Raw genomic sequence first — 19,217 nt, 5'->3', positions numbered from 1 at the left:
TGAGATTGTGTCCAACAGTACCTACCTGTAAACCCAGGTCAGCCCCCTAATAATTCCAAAGGCCAGCTGTGTCAAGCCATTTCCCAGATGTCAGAAACTGCTTTCCTCTTTCTCACCTAAGTCATTGCAGATAAGAGAATAATTATGGGTCAGTTAATAGTAGAATTTGATGGAATCGAAACTGAACATTTGTGCCTAGTAAATGTTGATGGGCACATTCATGTTAGAGATATACCCAAGGGCTATATTTTTTTCATTGTATAAAAATATGAAAAGCCTACTCACTAACATAACACAAAGAAATTCTAAGTAATACTGGAAATGCCGGTAAGTTGGATTGACTAATCTGAAGTGTCAATTTCGATTGACTCTGCCCCTAAAAATTACTTGAACCTGCCTGAGAAACAAATGTAGAGCTCTATATTAGCAATAATTCACATGAGAACAACATGGGACTTCCAACTGGCTGCAGAAAAATTAAAATATTATTCTTTATAATATGTCAGTTAATATTACAAGCCTGTTGTGTAGGCATCTTTCTAGAAGCTCCATAGGGTAAAAAAAACCATAGTTGCACATTATAAACGTAGTAATTGTACCATGTCTGTCTGACAGGAGTCAGTTCTAAAGTATTGTGTGTTCTTCTAAATAGTTTTTACAGAGGGCCATTGGCAAACCAGTGGGGTATCTGGGAAAAAAAATTGATAAGACTGTGGATAGACCCCATAGATGTCTTCAGATATTTGAAGGGCTACCTAATAAAGTTCCTGTCTTGCTGCACAAGCGGAGAGTTCTAGAAAACAGCTAACATGTGAGTACTTAATATAAACCAAGGCACTGTGCTTGTCACTTTACATGCTGTATTTCATTGACACAATGGGCATTATTATTGTACTTGTTTCCCAGAGGAGAAAGACTTAAAGAAGGTATTCAACCCAAGGTTCCACAACTAGTAAAGAATGGATCCACGAATCTCTTCAGGCAGTCTGGCTCCAGCTTGGCATAAGATAAGTGCTAATAATAGAACCATCCAACAATGGGACCACTACCTTCCAGTAACTTGTAAGGAATAATACAGAGGAAGTTCCCTCAAATTTTGTGGCCACTGCCATCTTGAAGAGTAGTCTGGGACCAGATTACCACTTCCAACCCTGGGAGGCAATTGTAATTTACATATAAAGGCAGAATGCAAAACCAGGAAGTCTCAATGCACTCCTCCCTTAGACACTTCCTCTAACAAATGGCCATCCTTTTTCCTGTTACCCGCTTACTGCATATCACCACCAGGTGGCACCTGGGCAGCAGAATTGTCAATGGGTGGGGACCCACCCCTGTTTACTCGTTCTGGTGCCTGCATTGCAGCTGCTGATTCTGTGGTTCCTGGGTGCCAGTTGCGAAGAGACCTTCCTGAGGATGAGCTTTTGTCTTCCACATACTGTCTTCAGTAGGAGGGTCTGATCTGGATAGGATGAGAAAGGGGAAAAGTTTGGAAAGGAACTTCCATAAGTCACCCTCTTCATCCCCCAGCCTAAGGGACTCCTTCCCTCTACTCCAGTATTTGGCACATTTTAGTTTTATTAGGTTTTCCTCTAAGGATGTTCATACATTTTCCTGCTATGGTTCTGTTTCATCAGCTGGTGGGCAGACAAATCATTCTTACCTCCTCCAAGGAATCAGAAATAATAACCCCTTGAACTCCTTTTATACCTGCTCATCTCAGGATATGGAGAACATAGATAGAAAATTGTCCTTTATACAGTTCTGCAAACTGAAAGAAGCAGTTTAGTTACTGTTTCAGAGAAAGAGAAGGGGAAGTGAGAAAATTTAAGGGAGGAAGGTGGGCAGGGATAAGTTTTAAACAGCTTTGATGAAACATAGCCTGATGAAATCTATGCCCTGCAGAGCTAAATAAAATTTAACAGCTGCAAATCAAGCAGTAACACAGCCCCACATATATTTGCATTAAAAAGTAATCATGGCCAATCCGTCTCTCCTGGGCTTCCAATCAGCCCAGTTTCTAAGTCCCTAGACAACACTCTAAGTCCAGTTAACTGGTAACAGGAGTCCTCATCAGTGTACCCTGAATTTTTTCATTCCTAAACCTACACAGTGCAATGTAGCACTGAGTTCCACATCTGACTATATTCTAAACACCTTCCGTGTAACACAGGCAAATGAGAAACAGAATTGTCTCATTACTCTTGATTACCCATTTTAGTGTCCTAGCGGTTCCTCAAATTCAGGAATTCTTGGAAAATATAATCACTTCTGCTACAGCTGAGCCCCCACCTCCCTTTGGATCCAGTTTAGTTTTAATCTCTTTAAAATAGAGATGACTAATTCTTGGAGGTAGAATGGACGTACTTGGAGATTTCTAAAGATAAAACCTCACTTCTTATTCACCCTGCTCCCCCCCCCCCCCAGCCCCTTGCCAGAAGTCTGAATTATCTAAACTCTGTAATTTTCAGACTTTCCAGTTTTTTGTTTTTTGTTTTCCAGAGGCTGTCATTACACTGCATAGACGAGGCAGAAGACTGGGAACAAGATAGACAGGGTAGGTCACGGAACACTTTCATTCCAAATAGGGTAATTTCCTTTTCCTTTTGTAAGGACAGCCAGAAAAAAAGTGGAAGGATAAGGCATGCTTAAAGAATGAAAACAAGGGAAAGGAGACAAATTTAACACGTAGGAACCCCAGACCAAGTTCTGCCAAATTGTCAGAATAGAGTGGAAGGAAATCCCCACCCTCCACAACCCCTCAACTTCGCTACTCAATCTACCTCTAAAGCCGAGTAATTAGCGGAGCGCTCCGCATGACGTCATACCACAGGCACGCCAATCCCACGTGGGGAACTCCTGGTCCCGCCTCTCCTCTTTAAATGGTAGCCACGCCTCCTCCTGTTTCTAACTAATCACATGCTAGTCTTTAGCCTTTACCTCCTTTTCCCGCCATCCCGGGCCGCCCATCTTGGCACTCAGGTCCAATCGGCAAGGTCCTGCTTCTCCCGAGCCCTTTCCCCCTCCTCGCGGAACGGGGCGGGGTTCCGAGCTTTAGACTCCACCTTCGTCTCTGCGGTGCGGACCAACCCAAATAGTCAGAACGGAGGGGCGTGGCCTGAAATCCCCTCCCCCACCCTGGGGTTTATGGTTTGTAAGAGGGGGAGCCAGTCGCAAAACTAGGCAACCTCTAGCTGATCTCTGGGTTGGGCGGGTCCTCCCTGAGGTGGCAGCATGGAGCCCTCTCCTGGAAGCGGCTCCAGCCCCGGCCCCAGCCGGGTGGACCAGCCCTACCCTCCCTCCGAGCCCCCTGACCAGCCCCCTGCTGCTCACGCAAAGCCAGAGCAGAGTTCTGGGGACCAACCTGCCGGCCCAGGAGCGGCGGGCGAGGCCTTGGCGGTGCTGAGCTCGTTCGGGCGGCGGCTGCTGGTTCTAGTGCCGGTGTACCTGGCCGGGGCAATGGGGCTCAGCGTGGGTTTTGTGCTCTTCGGCCTCGCCCTCTATCTGGGCTGGCGCCGGGTTCGCGAGGAGAAAGAACGGAGCCTTCGAGTCGCGCGGCAGCTGCTGGACGATGAAGAACGGCTTACGGCGAAAACTCTTTACATGAGCCATCGAGAGCTACCTGCCTGGGTGAGCGACCACCTTCAATCCTCAATACAGAATAGCCCCCTTTAAGCGCCTCAGTTCGAGGGCTCTCCCTATCCTTAAAGTCAGCTCCTCACCTTGGGACGATGAGCCCCACTTACCCCTTTGGCCCGCTAGCCGCCTGCATGCTGGGACGCGCCACTCTTGGGAGCGACTATCCACCCCCTTCCGCACGCCTGGATCCCGATTCTTCCACAAAATCAGGACCTCTTCCTCCACGCTTAGGCAAGAACAGTAATAACATCTGGGAAGCCCGTCTCAGGCGTGGCTCTTCCTCCAAACGACCATTCCAATGCCCCTCCTTGTTTCTGGTGCCACTCACGCTGCTGCTGGGCATCCCCGCTCCGGTGGCCGCTCAGAGGGGTTCCTCCTCTTTCCTGTCCTCCCCAAGACTTTTTTTTTAAATACCCATTTAAGGCCATAAGGTTTTTCTCCCTTTTCCCGCTCTTATCCTCGAGTACCCCGAGACCCGCCCTGGGAGCGCTGCCCAGTCGAGGCCCCGCACCTGGACGGACCCTCCGACCCTCTTCTTTTCAGCCTGGGGTGGCTGGGCCACGGAGCAGTGGAGGCGGCTGCTGGACAAAGGGCGGGGGTGCTGCGGGGCGGGGGGGGGGGGGCGCATGCGACTTCTGCAGTGCCCGCTGCCCACACTCCACCGCCCCTGGCCGGCCCCACCCTTTTCCGGACTGCGGGCTGCGCTTGCTGGGTTGGAGCCAGGACCCGTTTTCTTCGCCCCCTCTGCTGTGGTGAGGGGCCCGATGGCTTCTCTCAGGTCTTGCAGGTGCCCAGCCCGTTACCCAGCCTCTCCTGGGCCCTCCCTTCCCGCTCCTCCCAGCAGAGGTGCCCGTCTAGGGGAAATTAAAGTTGACACTTGGCAGACATAGCCATGCTTCCCAGACTCTGAACTGGGGAGGAGAAAGGGGGAGCAATGGTCCCACAGGCCTTGGAGCCCAGGCAGCAGCTGTTTCTGTTCCTCCTCCTCATCAGAGGAATTAATCTTCCTCCTAAAGCGGCTCCCCCTCCTCCTCCCCCAGTACAAAGCACAGGTGTACCTCCTTCCCAGGAAAGGAGTCAGACTGATTATAAAGAAAGAAGACACCAGCCTGGGCCCAAACAGCTCTCCTGGCCCCTCCCTAACTCAGGAGCTGCTTCCTGCTTCACCTCTGGTGTAGAAGCAGTGGTTCCCAGGGCAGAAGGAAGGCTGGTAAAAGGAGCCAGATCCCAGGATTTCCTCCTCAGACTCTGATTGGTCAGGACCTTCCCCTCCAGAAAGAATGTGCTCTTCTCTCCCCTCCTCCTCCCGCCTCAGCAGCTGTCATCATTTCATACCCTGGAGCTATCTGCAGAGCAACTTTGTGTGGCCCAGCGGAAGACTAGATCCCCAGGACACACAGCTCCGCCCCCAGCCCCTGAGTGTGCGGAGGCCCTGTCCACTTCAGTTTCCTCAGTGGGCATCTTAGCAGGAAGCCACAAGCAAAGGATCGTGCTCACCACTATCTCCATTTTTTTCCACCTCCAGGTCAGCTTCCCAGATGTGGAAAAGGCTGAGTGGCTCAATAAGGTGAGGGTTGATTGTCCTGGTTTTGTTTTTCATGAGGGGGAGAATAGGGTTCGTTTATCTTGCCAGACCTTGCCACACTTCAGTTCTGGCCTCCCTGCGGGGAGGATGCTGGAGGAACTTGTCTGCAGAGGGAAAGCGGGCTCTTCTGTGACCAGCCCCCTTTCTCCCAGATGGTGGCCCAGGTCTGGCCCTTTCTGGGCCAGTATATGGAGAAGCTTCTCGCCGAAACTGTGGCCCCAGCTGTTCGAGGATCTAACCCCCACCTGCAGACATTTACCTTTACACGAGTGGAACTGGGTGAAAAGGTACTTGTATAGGAGGGGAAGGAATGGAAGGGAAGAGATGGGGACAGGGGAGGCAGGTGGCCTAAGGGGGTCTCTCCCTCCCCTCTCGAGCATTCTTCTCTCTACAGCCACTGCGCATCCTTGGAGTCAAGGTTCACACTGGTCAGAGCAAAAAACAGATCCTGCTGGACTTGAACATCAGGTGCTGCTCCTTGCCACTTCTCCCGGATCCCCTTCCCGGGCACTCTGACCTCTTGACTCCCCTCACCCCACTTCAGCCTAGGACTCACCCCCTGTTCTCTTTCTCCCCAACACCCAGCTACGTAGGTGACGTTCAGATTGATGTGGAAGTGAAGAAATACTTCTGCAAAGCAGGAGTCAAGGGCATGCAGGTAAGGCAGATGCCTGGGGACTCCACAGGAAGCCTTTGTCTGGAGTTTCAGTAGATGGCGGAAGTGGGAGGTTGGGAAACCAAGGCTGGGGAGGTCTGGGAGGGAAAAAAGACCTTTTCTGAGGAAAGGCTTTATTCATTTCTTTCTTCCCCAGCTACATGGCATCTTACGGGTGATTCTCGAACCACTCATGGGAGACCTTCCTATCGTGGGGGCTGTGTCGATGTTCTTCATCCGACGCCCGGTAAGAGAAGACATCCAGGAGCGGTAGAGAAATGGGGGAAGCAGAGAGGACTGGGAGGTGGAGGATGGCCACCTCGATCTCCCCAGTGGGGAATGGGGGAGGGGGGAGGGAACTGACAAGCAGGCTGAGAACTGGCAGGGTGCTGGCAACAGTTGTCTGGGCATGACCCCCCCACCTGCTGTGTCCTGATCCCTCTGCTGTTTGCTTCCAGACCCTGGATATCAACTGGACAGGGATGACCAACCTGCTGGATATCCCAGGACTCAGGTATCAAGGACTTACTGAGCACCTGCTAAGTGTTCCAACCCTGATTTGAAGATTTAAGGGGTACAGAGCAGTGAAAGATGCAGCTGGGGGACTTCCCTGGTGGTCCAGTGGCTAAGAGTCCGACCTCCCAACACAGGGGGCCTGGCTTCTATCCCTGGCCAGGGAACTAGATCCCCCATACCACAACTAAAGATCCTTTGTGCCGCAACTAAGACCCAGTACAGCTACATAAATATTAAAAAAAATGCAGCGGGTTTCCTCCAGGAGCCTTGACCCTAGTTGGGGAAGCTGAGACAAATACTCCTGAGAAGTTTCGTAGTGTGGTTTTTCTCCTGTGGGGCCTGCATTTTGGTAGAGATTGAAGAGGGCTACAGGATCCTCAGCCAGGGACAAAGGGAGAAAAAAGAGCTGGATGGCAGCGAGGAAGGGGCTGAGCAGGAGGTGGGAAATGAGGGGCAAGGGTAGCGAAACGTATTTTCAAGAAAGATCTTCCCTCCAGCTGTAGGTCTCTCTTGGGGGTGGGGAAACAGGGACCCTCACACTCACCTCCGTTTCCGCTCCCCTGTTCAGCTCCCTCTCTGACACCATGATCATGGACTCCATCGCTGCCTTCCTTGTGTTGCCCAACCGACTACTGGTGCCCCTCGTGCCTGACCTTCAAGATGTGGCCCAGCTGCGTTCCCCTCTTCCCAGGGTACGGCCTCTCCCCCCAGATAGAGCCTTCACTCAGGAACCCTGCGGTGGGTCTTTAATTTCTCACAATCTGATTCCTCCCCTTCAGGGCATAGTTCGGATTCACTTGCTGGCCGCTCGAGGGCTGAGCTCCAAGGATAAATACGTGAAGGGCCTGATTGAGGGCAAGTCAGACCCCTATGCGCTTGTGCGAGTGGGCACCCAGGCATTCTGCAGCCGTGTCATCAATGAGGAACTCAACCCCCAGTGGGGAGAGACTTACGAGGTGGGAGAGCCAAGGAGTTGGGGGTGGGGGCATGGTCAGGTGGGGAAGTCCAGGAGGTGTTGAGAGAAGATGCTGATGGGATGCTGCTCACCTGCAGACCCTTATCCCTCTGTATTCTTCAGGTGATGGTGCATGAGGTCCCAGGACAGGAAATTGAGGTGGAGGTGTTTGACAAGGATCCAGACAAAGATGACTTTTTGGGCAGGTGAGACTCTGCCTACGTTAGGAATCTAAACCCAGGGCCACTGACATCCCAGAGGTAATTATAATCCTTTTCCAGGCCAGGGGAATAGTAATCATTTTCTTTCCCAACTTTCCACCCTTCATCCCCACCATGCACACATACTTAAATACCTCCTGAGTGTACGAAGGGAGTCTGAGATCTGCCAGTTATTTCTGGGTGAGAAGCGGGCCAACGAATGACATTCTGCTAATTGTAACACTGTCTTCTTTTTTCCCTTTCACTGCCATCATTGCCACCACCATCCACTCCCCGCCCAGAATGAAGCTGGATGTAGGGAAAGTATTGCAGGCTGGAGTAATGGATGAAGTAAGCTGGGAGAAGAGGAAGGTGGAGGGTGGTGCCCCCCTTGTGTAGACAGTGGTTACTGTGTTGGCGGGGAGGAAGCTGGGTGGGTACCTGATCTCTCCTCACTCTCTTCCACCTCTCCCTCCAGTGGTTCCCTCTTCAAGGTGGGCAAGGCCAAGTTCACTTAAGGCTAGAATGGCTTTCCCTTCTGCCAGATGCCGAAAAACTGGAGCAGGTAACTAATGTGCAGAACGGGAAGCTCGCAGGGCAGAAATGGGTGACCAGCAGTACGGGGGCCTAAGTGGACGGAGGTCTGACCGCTGCTACCCCTGGCCAGATCCTGCAGTGGAACCGCGGAGTGTCTTCCCGCCCGGAGCCGCCGTCGGCTGCCATCTTAGTTGTCTATCTGGATCGCGCCCAGGATCTTCCCGTGAGTGTGGCTCCTGAGGGCGGGCGCGCAGGAAGCCGTGGGGTCAGCACTCCACTCCCTCCCTGGCCCCTGCCCACTCTGCCCCGGTGGCAGCAGCGTGTGGACATGGGGACTCCGCAGAAGGGACCAGAGGCACCTCAGGGGAGAGACCCTGATGAGAGCCCACCTTCCTCACTGAAACACAAAGCCACCAAGATGGTGACTTCTGCATTCTGCCACCCGCAGCTGAAGAAGGGGAACAAGGAGCCCAACCCCATGGTACAGCTGTCGACCCAGGACGTGACGCAGGAGAGCAAGGTGACGGCCCGGACGAGGGCGCCGTGTGGGAGGCCTCGTGTGGGGGACAGGAGGGGGGACCATTCTTGGGATGAAGTGTTCCCTTTAGGCCGCCGTGAGGGCCGGGGTTTTCTGGAGAAACAGAACCGGTGCTGGGCCGTGCACCCCTGACCGAGTCCTGCGTTCCTCCAGGCTGTCTACAGCAGCAACTGCCCGGTGTGGGAGCAGGCCTTCCGGTTCTTCCTGCAAGACCCTCGCAGCCAGGATCTTGACGTGCAGGTGAGAGTCGCCTCGGTTCCCGCTGGACGCTCTTCTGTCTTCTCGGGGCTGCGCCATTTCTTCTCTGCATCTCCTCCTCTGATCTCTTTCTCTTGGGTTTTTTTGTTTGTTTGTTTCACTGTGTGGCTTTCCAGGTCACAGTTCCCTGACTAGGGATTGAACCTGGGCCCTCTGCAATGAGGGCATGGAGTCCCAAAGCACTGGACTGCCAGGGGATTCCATGGTCTCTATTTTCAGTCCATTACGAGACTCTGCACCTCTTACACTCTCCACGTTTCCCCACCCACCTCTCTAGGCTCATTCTTATAACTGAGAACTGTGTACTTTCAAATGAGTGATTTTTTGTGGTTTGTAAATTATGCCTCAAAAAAAATATTTTTTAAAAGGGAAGAACATATTGAGCACTAGTTAGACACCTAGCATTTTCTTCCTGGCATATTTTTCTTTTTAAAAGTTTTTTGTTTTATATTGGAGTATGGAGTTAGAACAACATTGTGTTTCAGATGTACATCAAAGTAATTCAGTTATACATATTCATATATTTATTTTTCAGGTTTTATTCCCATATAATTTATCGCAGAGTATTGAGTATGGTTCCCTGTGCTATAGAGCAGGCCCTCGTTGATTATATCACAGTATGGTACTGTGCATATGTGCCAACCCCAACCTCCCAGACATCTAGCACTTCTAAGGTCATAGAAAAAGCATGGAACATAGTATCTGCTGTCATGAAACTTACTGGCTAGTTTCATAGAGGAGGCAAACACATGTAAGGCAAGATGATTCAACATTAACCAGTGGGAGTCAAATACCCAAAGTATGGTGCTTAGGATGGCTGGAGTAACTAGAGAGACTTTGTGACAGAAGTAGGATTTTCAGAGGGGCTGCAATATCAGGATTTAAATAGGCAGAGAAGAGCAGAATGAGAACGTGCCAGGTAAGGAGACCAGAAAGAGCGAGGAGGCAGGGACCATGGAGTGGACAGAGGACTATAAAGGATGGCCCGGAGCGGAGCAGGTTTGTGACTGGCTCAGAGTGAAGCTGCGGCCGCGTCGTCATTTCCATCGTGTACCCCTTCCCCCTAATCTCTCTCCCCATCCCCTCTTCCTGCGCCTGCAGGTGAAGGATGACTCCAGGGCTCTGACTTTAGGGGCACTGACCCTGCCTCTGGCTCGCCTGCTGACTGCCCCGGAGCTCACCCTGGACCAGTGGTTCCAGCTCAGCAGCTCCGGCCCAAACTCCCGTCTCTACATGAAACTCGTCATGAGGGTATGGAGGGGAGACAGTGCTATGGGCGGAGAAGGGCCTTGTGGATTCCTTGTGGCATTAGAGTAAGGAAAGGTGGCTCGCTCGTGGGTTTCAGCAGACGCACACCCAAAAAAGAAAGGGAACTTCCCTGGCTGCAGTCGCTGAGACTCTGCGCTGCCACTGCAGGGCTGCAGCTTCTGTCCCTGGTCTGGGAACATGCAGCCAAAAAAAAAAGGAAAGGGAATCCTTTGCGATGAAATGAGCTAGTGTATGTGGGAGCGTTTAGCAGACACACACACACAGTTTGTTGCTCTGACTGGGGGAAGAGATGGTGTCAGAGTAGGGTGAGTGTGGAGGGGAACCCTCCAGAGATGAGCCCAGCCAAGGTGGGGACCTAGTTTCCCGGTCAGAGCCCCTGCTCCGCCTGCCAGGCCCCACACACCTTGCCTGCTGGTGGCCAGATGCCTCCTTTGACTCGACAAGCACTCTGCCCTCGCAGCTCTTGTACTTGGACACGTCGGAAGTGCGCTTCCCGGCCGTGCCTGGCACTCCTGGGGCCTGGGACCTGGACGAGAGCCCACAGGCAGGCAGCAGTGTGGATGTTCCACCTCGGCCCTGTCACACCACTCCTGACAGTAGCTTTGGGACGGAGGTAAGTCTGTACCGGATAGGACTAGCGTCTGTTTGCCCACTGTGGTCCTCTACACATGCAAAACCTGTTTCAAGACTGGGTCTGACCGGTGTCTCTCTTTGACTGCCATCTGGTGTCCCCATCTGTCCCTTTTGCAGAATGTGCTTCGGATCCATGTATTAGAGGCCCAGGACCTGATTGCCAAAGACCGCTTCTTGGGGGGATTAGTGAAGGGCAAGTCAGACCCCTATGTCAAACTAAAGCTGGCAGGACGAAGCTTCCGCAGCCGTGTTGTTCGGGAAGATCTCAATCCCCGCTGGAACGAGGTCTTTGAGGTCAGAATTGAAGGCTAGAACTCTTTCCAGTCCTGCCCCATCTTTCCGCCACCTCTGAAACTGGTCCAGAAAACTTCTGGGGTTCAGCTGACTGGAGGGGGAATCCAGTCATTCGGAGAAGAAAAGGAAATGATTCTACTGTTCTCTTCCACTAGGTGATCGTCACATCAATCCCAGGTCAAGAGCTAGAGGTTGAGGTTTTTGACAAAGACCTGGACAAGGACGACTTTCTGGGCAGGTGAGAGGGTGAGGTCCGACGAGGAAGACAAGCTGGGTCTTACAGGCCAGGACGTCTGGCCTCATGGGGACGAGAGACTTGGCTTTTGACCGCAGACCTTAATTTTAATCTTTCTACCCTGCAGGTGTAAAGTGAGCCTCACCACAGTCTTAAACAGTGGCTTCCTTGATGAGGTGAGCCTGAAACGACCATCAGCAATCCCTTGGGACTTCCCTGGAGGTCCAGTGGTTGACTTCACCTTCCGTGTGCTGGGCATGGCCTTGACTGTTGGTGGGAGCTAAGATCCCATAGGCCTTGCAGCCAAAAAAACCAAAAAAATTAAAAAAAAACCCAAAAACATTTAAAGAAAAACAATATTGTAACAAATTCAATAAAGGCTTCAAATAGGGTCCACAGATGGTATATTAAAAACAAAGAATCGACAGTCCCTCCTGACCCAGTTGCACATCTCATTCTCGTGGTCCCTGGCCCCACACACTCCAGTCTTCACCCTGCCTGCTTCCACAGTGGCTGACCCTGGAGGATGTCCCTTCTGGCCGCCTACACATGCGTCTGGAGCGTCTGACCCCCCGCCCCACTGCTGCCGAGTTAGAAGAGGTAAGGAAAGATGCTGGAAGGAGGAAAGGACCCAGGGTGGGCCAAAGGAAGCTCTTCTGCCCGCTCTCAAGGCGTATGCCAGCCCTCCGGGGCGTCCCTTACCCCCGTCCCCGTGTCCTCCCCGAGGTGCTGCAGGTGAATAGCCTGATCCAGACCCAGAAGAGTGCAGACCTCGCGGCGGCCCTGCTGTCTGTCTACCTGGAGCGGGCCGAGGACCTGCCGGTGAGACCTGCTCCCCATGCCCCACAGCTCCCTGGCCCTCCTACACCCCTCAGGTTTGGATGCTTCTGGGGTGCTTGGAGTAGTAAACTCCAGATTCCTCCCTCCCAGGGTGGTACTGGGATGGGAAGAATTGTCTGCCCAAGGCCAGGATGGTGGTGGCTGTCAAGCGGCAATAGGGACATGGGCTGCTGGCTGTGGGGCAGGGGATCTGCCTTAACTGGGGCACATTTAAGACCAGTATTTTCTTTCCAGCTCCGAAAAGGTACCAAGCCTCCCAGCCCTTATGCTACTCTTGCTGTGGGAGATACGTCTCATAAAACGAAGGTACTGTATTGGGAAATGCCGCAGGACTAAGAATGGGGGTGCTGAGAAGAACAGAGGAGAGAATGTCAATCACTGAGGATCCCCCTCCTCTCCACCAGACTCTTCCCCAAACGGCCACCCCCGTCTGGAATGAGAGCGCCTCCTTTCTCATCAGGAAACCAAACACCGAGATTCTGGAGTTGCAGGTACTACAAACTCATCCTCCACATTTACCAGATTGCTGCCACAGCCCGGGCGCTGGAGTAGGCACCGCGCGTGCAGAGATAAAAGAGGTGGTTCTGAGCTGTTTGGAGCGCATACTCCTTTCAGGAGAAAAATAACCAGAGAATAGCTGTCTAGGTAGAAGGCAGTGAGGGGAGAAGAGGAGGAGGGAAAGGTGAGGGTGGGTAGTAAGAAAGGCATCCTTAGCTTAAGGGTAGACAGGCCCTGACCAAGAAAAGGAAAGGAGGACCCTTCAGGCTAAGAAGGGAATGGAAGCAAATAATATATTAAGGATACAGGCAGGAGCAAGATCACAAGAGTTCTTAAAAATTATGTTGAGAATTTAGATTTTATCCTAAAGGCATAGGGAAACACTTGAAAGAATGAGAGATGACATCCAGACTCATACATTAGGAAGACTGTTGCTGTCAGACACGAGCTGGAGGAAGGCAACACTGGAGGCCGGTGGATCAGTTAAGAGACTGTTAAGAGCAACTGAAGCAAGAACTGAGAAAGGCCAGATGATGCTTGGCTGACTCGGACGGGGAGGGGGGGGGAGGGGGTGGGGAGAAGCGAAGAGCAGTCTGTGCGTTAACTCCTGCGTTCTCAGCGCGGACGGGTGCGCGGAGCAGGGCTTCCTGAAGCCGAGATCCCTGCGGGCCACCCGAGGAAGGCAGATCTCTGCCCGTCGTGGGGTTCCTTCCTCTCCCTCTTGTTTGAGCATCGTGAGCAAGCCACAGGCGGTAGCTGCAGTCGGGGCACGTGTAGTCAGAAAGAGACAAAGGGGGGATGCGCTGGGCGCTGGGACGAATGAAGGGCGGATGGAGCCGTCAGAGCCTGCAGTCCAGGGCGACGCTCGCTGCGAAGGGCTGGGTCACAGAAGTCACAGGAAGTGACCAGATGGTGTCGAAGGGTAAACTCAGATGACTGAAAACTACTCACTGACTTTGAAAACCAGGAGGCACCGATGACTGAAACAACTTCAGGAGCTGGAATGGAGTGAAAATAGGTTTCAGTGGGTTCAGTGGGTTGAAGGGTGACCAAAAAGTCATGAGGTTTGGGAGGTGAAGAGAGGACGAGGGGAGTTAATATAGGAGTGCCGGGCTCTTTCTGGAGTAAGGAGTCAAATACCTTCCAAAGTTGATAGAACAAGAAGTAGAGAACTACATGAGTAGAAACCAATAGAACTTAAAGTAACGCCGCTATTAACAACGCTGACAGAGGTAGAGGAGAGATGTAAATGATCTCAGCTAATCATCGTGCACAGCAGAGAATCAGTAGATAATAAAGCTGGCAAGTTATGAAATAGAGACATGGGCATGTTAGTTTAGTTAGAATTATGCCAGTGTAAAGAAACAGGAAGAGCTCTGGGGTAGAGTGTGGACATGAGGGTAGGGTGGGCAGGAAACAGTTTCATTTTTACTGTTCTTTTCCCCACCCTGTGCAGTTATTACTGGGATAATTTATCAAAGCTGAGAAAGTAAAGATCATACAGTCTGTTCTGGTTGAAGAAGGGAAATGGGGCCAGCAGCGACTGTTACCACAGCTTCCCCTGCCCTTCACGAAGGCGAGTCTGTCACAAAAACCACCCAAATGTCCAAGCATTTGGACCCGGGATGCCCGGATTAAATCACCTCTCCCCCTTTATTGACCATGCTGCAAGGCTTGCGCTGGGATCGAACCTGGGCCCAGCAGTGAAAGCGCCCAGGCCTAACCACTGGACTGCCAAGGAGCTCTCTTCTCTCTCGATGACAGTCCTGTTGCTTCGCAGGTTCGGGGGGAAGGGACTGGCACGCTGGGCTCGTTGTCCCTGCCCCTCTCCGAGCTCCTTGCGGCTGACCGGCTCTGCCTGGACCGCTGGTTTACACTCAGCAGCGGTCAAGGGCAGGTGCTGCTGAGAGCGCAGCTCGGGGTGAGTGCCAGGAGGTGTGGTGGGCGTGGGGGGCGGAGCGGAGGGCTGCGTGGCTCACCGCCTTCTGTCCGTCTAGATCCTGGTGTCCCAGCACTCCGGGGTGGAGGCTCACAGCCACAGCCACAGCTCCTCCTCTCTGAGCGAACTGGAGCTCTGGAGCGGACTCCCTCAGGTCACCTCTTCAGCCCCAGAGCTCAGGCAGCGCCTAACGCACAGTGACAGGTAAAGTGCTGGGACGGGAAGGCGGGCTCCGTCCAGGACGTAAAGGATAAGCTACAGACTCCTGAGGCACTGCCTGCCCCCAGCGCTGTCTCCATCTCTCCATAGTTCCCCCGAGGCTCCGGCCGGGCCGCTGGGCCAGCTGAAACTGACTGTTTGGTACCACAGTGAAGAGCGAAAGCTGGTTGCCCTCATTCACGGCTGCCGGTGAGACCCCATCTGTCCCCCCCAGGTTCTACCTGTCCCCGCCTTGGGCGGCCTTCTCACCTCCTCCCTCCTGTCACAGGGCCCTTCGACAGAACGGACGGGATCCCCCCGATCCCTACGTGTCACTGTTGCTGCTGCCAGACAAGAACCGGGGCACCAAGAGGAAGACCTCACAGAAGAAGAGGACCCTAAATCCTGAGTTCAACGAGCGGTCAGTCCGTGGGCTTTCCAGGGAAGAGACGGCAGGCTTGGGAAGGGCCCTGCCCCTGACGCCCAGTCCTTCCTCAGGTTTGAGTGGGAGCTGCCGCTGGACGAGGCGCTCCGGCGAAGGCTGGATGTGTCTGTCAAGTCTAGCTCCTCCTTCATGTCGAGAGAGCGCGACCTGCTGGGGAAGGTGAGAGGGCAGGGCATCGGTGAGAAGAGCTGTGGGGTGAGAAGGCTCGTGGTCCCTGTCGGGAGGCGGCACCTGGGGACACCACAGCACAGATGCACTTGATGTCACTGCCCAGTTAGGAGGAGGAAGTGGCAGCCCCCTCCGGACCCTCGCCTCGGAGAGCCCACGGACAGAGGAGGCTGGCGGGCCGCGGCCCAGGGGTCACAGAGCCGGACAGCGCTTAGTAGCTCGTCAGCAGCAACACTGCCCAGCTGCCCCCGCACTGCTTTGGGGCCAGGAGCCTGACAGGCTGGGGCGTGGTGTTTGGAGACATGAAAAGTAACGTGTAACCCCGACTCCTCTCCAACACAGGTGCAATTGGACCTTGCTGAGATAGACCTTTCCCAGGGTGCGGCCCAGTGGTGAGTACCCGACGCGCTGGCAGTGGCCCAGGCTGTTTGAGGAGGAAGGAGAAAGGATGTGAGCCAAGCTGAGAACCGCTGATCTGGAGCATGAGAGCCCTGAGACCTTGTCTCATGTACACGCGAACACGAAGGTCATCTTCTCACCTGAGCCTTCTCTGCTCGTTCCCACAGGTATGACCTCATGGAGGACAAGGACAAGGGCAGCTCCTAGGAGCCAGGGGTGTCTGCCTGACTGCCTCGCCTCCTGCTGCGTCACCGTCTCCATGCGATGAGCCTAAAGCATGGGGCCTGAGGGCAGAGCCTGCACCGCTCAGCCCTCTCCCGTCCCAGGCCTGTGCCGGGGCCTTTGCGTGACCAAAGAGGAGGACCGTATGCCACCCTCCACAGCACGGCCTTCACGCTGCTGGGCTCCTGGGGCAGGCCGTGAGCCGCTGTTCCCGCCCCGCCCACACTCTCCTTCCCGCCCAGCTCCTCAGGGCCTTCTGTGCCTGGCCACTGGCAGCACCAGCAGTGGCATTAGCTTACGCCAAATATAGCTTTTGGAAAGACTTTTCTTCTTTGATTGGATGGTCTCCTTCTTCCCAAACATGAGCAGTCAGGGAGAGAGGAAAGGCTAAGCATGCACGCTGAGCGCCTCCTGGACCCCTGCATGCGGCAAGTGTACCAGCCCAACCCCACGCCCTCTTCCGTACCCACTGCCTCAAGCCTGTCCCGAAGATGACACCCGCTGTGTTGACTCGGGCCAGCCAGTCTCTTGATGGCTCTGGGAAGAGATTCATCAGAGCCTTCAGGTGGCCAGGGTCGGTCACGGTGTGAGCCTCTAGCCGGGGCATGCAGAGCGCTCTGGAGGACTCAGGACAGCATGGTCAGAATCTGTCCAGGCGCCTCGGCTATTCAGTCACTGTCTAGAACTGCATCTCCTGGTTTTGTCCCAACTCTGCCAATCCAGCGTCTCTTACATTAAACCTTATACTCAAACCAGCTGGGGCTCTTTTCCTTAAGGGCAGAGAATCCAGCCTACCCATCAGGTGTTTATTCCAAGTGTCAAAAGCCTTTGTTCAGTTCACAAATCAGGTCTGTTTATATTTTTAACTGATTATCAGTTATTAAAAAAGCTGATTTAAGCATCTGCAGTGCTGACATCAACCTCGACTCCTGGCTCAATACTGATGGCTCTATCTTATTAACAGTCTCAGGAAGGACTGTGCACGTCCATGAGTTGCTTGTGGATCCTCATCAGAGAGACGATTCCAAGTCTTAGAACCTTGTAGTTATTTTCCTTGTAGTTATTCTCAGAGTTTTGGGGGGCCTCCGAACTGGGCTCTGAGAGTCTTTCCCTTTGCGTCTCTGATCAAGTCAGCATGTACCTTCTCCAAAGACGTTACGCTGCAGCTGCTTAGAATCGGAGTTAGATTCTTAGAACCTCTGGTTCCTAGAGTCTCTCTAAGATCCAGGCCGTGGGGCAGCTTCTGACTGACATGTTCCTCCATGAGGGTGAGGAGTAGGGAGGTAGGCACAGGTGGGCCGGAGCTCCCTGCAGCTGAGACTGTCTTCCTCCGAGATAAAGTCAGGTTCCTTAATGTTCAGAACCTACTGTGGTTGCAGCCAAGATTGCTGGTAGTGCTGAGGGTGGTCATGTGACCTGTGTGAATTCACTGTGCGTTTCTGGTGAGATTCATTCCCAGCCATGGTGATGACGTCTGTTACACGTTCTCATCGTCTGAGCTTTCCAGTGAAAGGATTCCTAAAGCTGGTGAACCTGGGAGCTCTGCCACGGCACAGAGTCAGAGATGTTCTGCCACATCCAAAAGGGCTCAAGGCCCACCTGGTGGGCAGCTACATGAGAAATACTTTATACGCATTCAAAGCTGCTCACCCTTGGGGCCCTTCCTGGAATGCAAGCTACAGAAGCTGTGCCCTATTCCCTCTAACTACCATGTGAAGGGAAAGTGAGGTGGAGGAAGAAGGAATTACCGAAAATTGGGTCACTGGAATAGGAACTTGGAGATTCCTAATTGCCTCCGGGGGGCTTTATCATCCTTCTCTGAAACCTTAGGATGCTGTCCACTGGGAGGAGAGGAAAGGCGCAGGGAAAGAACTCAGTTGGGAGTTGCCCAAACCCACCTTACCAGCAAAAGCTAAATTTAAACTCTGTGCCATCAACTCACTCAGCTCCAAATTTTTTTTTTTCCAATAAATCCCTGGTATTCACTGATTGTTCTGCCATCTCTACTTCCTTGCCATCAACATTAAGAGCCTTGGCCATGAGCAAAAAAGTCTGTTGCCCTTCCCTAAACCCACAAACTTAACGGGTGAAAACCCCAAAACACAGGGCAGAAGAACTTATATTTCTAAGGTCTCTCTTATTATTCGATACTGGGCATGTAACCCAAGGCCTGCTGTTATGGCTGGCTTCCGGGATCTTGAAACGTGTGATTTTAAGAAGCACTCTTTACCTAGTTCCATCTCTTCCAAGTAATTACCTTTCCAGAAAACTAAAGGACGTGGCACAGACTCTCCCATCCCAGAAGGGTCTCTACTCCCCCAACCTTTTCAAGTTCAGGACACGTAAGAGAAGGGTTATTGATCTATATATATATTTTTTGATCTACGTATTATTGATAAACGTGAGATGAGACAGTTTCGTACACTGTTGCGCTTGTATAAACTGCACTGAGGGTGGTTAACACAGCAATTACACAGATGCCGGTTTGGTATTTCTTAAAACAGCTGGCCAGGGACGGGCACACGTGACCCGATGCCTCGTCCGGAGAAAAGGCAGAGGTGACAGCACGCGGGTGCGCTGCCGCCGATGTTCACGGACACTGCCCTCCTGGACGGTGGCTTTACTGGCCCAAACATGCTGTAGTTAACTGGGTGGGCCACACATCTGTCTGCCCAACGGCCATCTGCTCCTCTTCCCTACACACAGGGCCCCCGAGCATTCTTGGTGGCAGCGTGCCAGCCCCAAGGGATTAATCAGAAGCCTCTTTGCTGGATACTCACTTTCCCAGACTCCACTGCAACTTAAAGAGTGGCTGTGTGACCAGGCTGTGGTCAGTGAGATGTAAGAGGAAGTCACCCGGGGATGGAGCGTCAGCAGAAGAAACCTTGTTGCTCCCTCCCTTTCTGCTGGGCTCTTAGTGGGAAGGTGTGCTCTCTGGAGCTGCAGTGGATTTAAGGCCTGAAGTCACTAACACGAGGACGAAAAGCTAATATAACTACAGGAATAAATAGTTCTTAAAGTAGGATTATAACCTGCTTTTTTTCCACTTAACACATAATAAGCATTTTTACACTTCATTAAATATTCTTTGAAAATATAATTTGTAACCGTTACAACATGTACTGTTCTATAGAACGATTGCCCTATAGTTAAACTGATTCTGTGTTGTCAGAAATAAAGGTAGTTCTGTTTTGTTG

General features: G+C 52.6%; 1 protein-coding gene and 1 long non-coding RNA gene across 4 annotated transcripts; one reads left to right on the top strand and one right to left on the bottom strand.

The window, feature by feature from the left end:
- Positions 1–1,329: 1,329 nt before the first annotated feature.
- LOC122685510 lies at positions 1,330–3,500 on the bottom strand. 2 transcript variants are annotated; one of them, XR_006338413.1, is made up of 4 exons: positions 3,362–3,500; positions 2,938–3,070; positions 1,708–1,768; positions 1,330–1,459 (listed from the first exon to the last, which is right to left on the bottom strand). It is a non-coding gene; the product is annotated as an uncharacterized LOC122685510 (long non-coding RNA). The 2 variants fall into 2 exon arrangements; XR_006338414.1 differs by having other exon boundaries at positions 1,336–1,768; positions 2,781–3,070.
- ESYT1 (extended synaptotagmin 1) lies at positions 3,136–16,940 on the top strand. Of its 2 annotated transcripts, none has more exons than XM_043890185.1 (31): positions 3,136–3,627; positions 5,162–5,203; positions 5,374–5,508; positions 5,616–5,689; positions 5,807–5,879; positions 6,034–6,123; positions 6,335–6,390; positions 6,961–7,084; positions 7,172–7,348; positions 7,471–7,553; positions 7,850–7,898; positions 8,026–8,112; positions 8,215–8,307; positions 8,533–8,604; positions 8,776–8,862; positions 9,982–10,131; positions 10,610–10,762; positions 10,900–11,076; positions 11,232–11,314; positions 11,439–11,487; positions 11,822–11,911; positions 12,047–12,133; positions 12,386–12,457; positions 12,556–12,642; positions 14,430–14,570; positions 14,647–14,792; positions 14,898–14,996; positions 15,076–15,207; positions 15,285–15,390; positions 15,742–15,791; positions 15,966–16,940. In XM_043890185.1, the coding sequence occupies exons 1-31, from the start codon at positions 3,232–3,234 to the stop codon at positions 16,003–16,005; spliced, it is 3,300 nt and encodes a 1,099-aa protein (XP_043746120.1). In that variant the 5' UTR covers positions 3,136–3,231; the 3' UTR covers positions 16,006–16,940. The 2 variants fall into 2 exon arrangements, with proteins under 2 accessions (XP_043746120.1, XP_043746112.1); XM_043890177.1 differs by having other exon boundaries at positions 12,038–12,133.
- Positions 16,941–19,217: the final 2,277 nt, after the last annotated feature.

The sequence above is a fragment of the Cervus elaphus genome, chromosome 3 (assembly GCF_910594005.1).
Source record: "Cervus elaphus chromosome 3, mCerEla1.1, whole genome shotgun sequence".
Taxonomy (NCBI): Eukaryota; Metazoa; Chordata; class Mammalia; order Artiodactyla; family Cervidae; genus Cervus; species Cervus elaphus.
Note: the sequence above shows the minus strand (reverse complement) of the source record. Positions and strands in the feature narration are given on the sequence as shown.

Bases quoted from the DNA above. Each gene is read 5' to 3' on its own strand.
- ESYT1 (XM_043890177.1), top strand. From the start codon at position 3,232: ATGGAGCCCTCTCCTGGAAGCGGCTCCAGCCCCGGCCCCAGCCGGGTG. The intron at 12,134-12,385 runs GTGAGACCTGCT...TTTTCTTTCCAG, and splicing joins AGCGGGCCGAGGACCTGCCG to CTCCGAAAAGGTACCAAGCC. The intron at 14,997-15,075 runs GTGAGACCCCAT...CTCCTGTCACAG, and splicing joins GCCCTCATTCACGGCTGCCG to GGCCCTTCGACAGAACGGAC.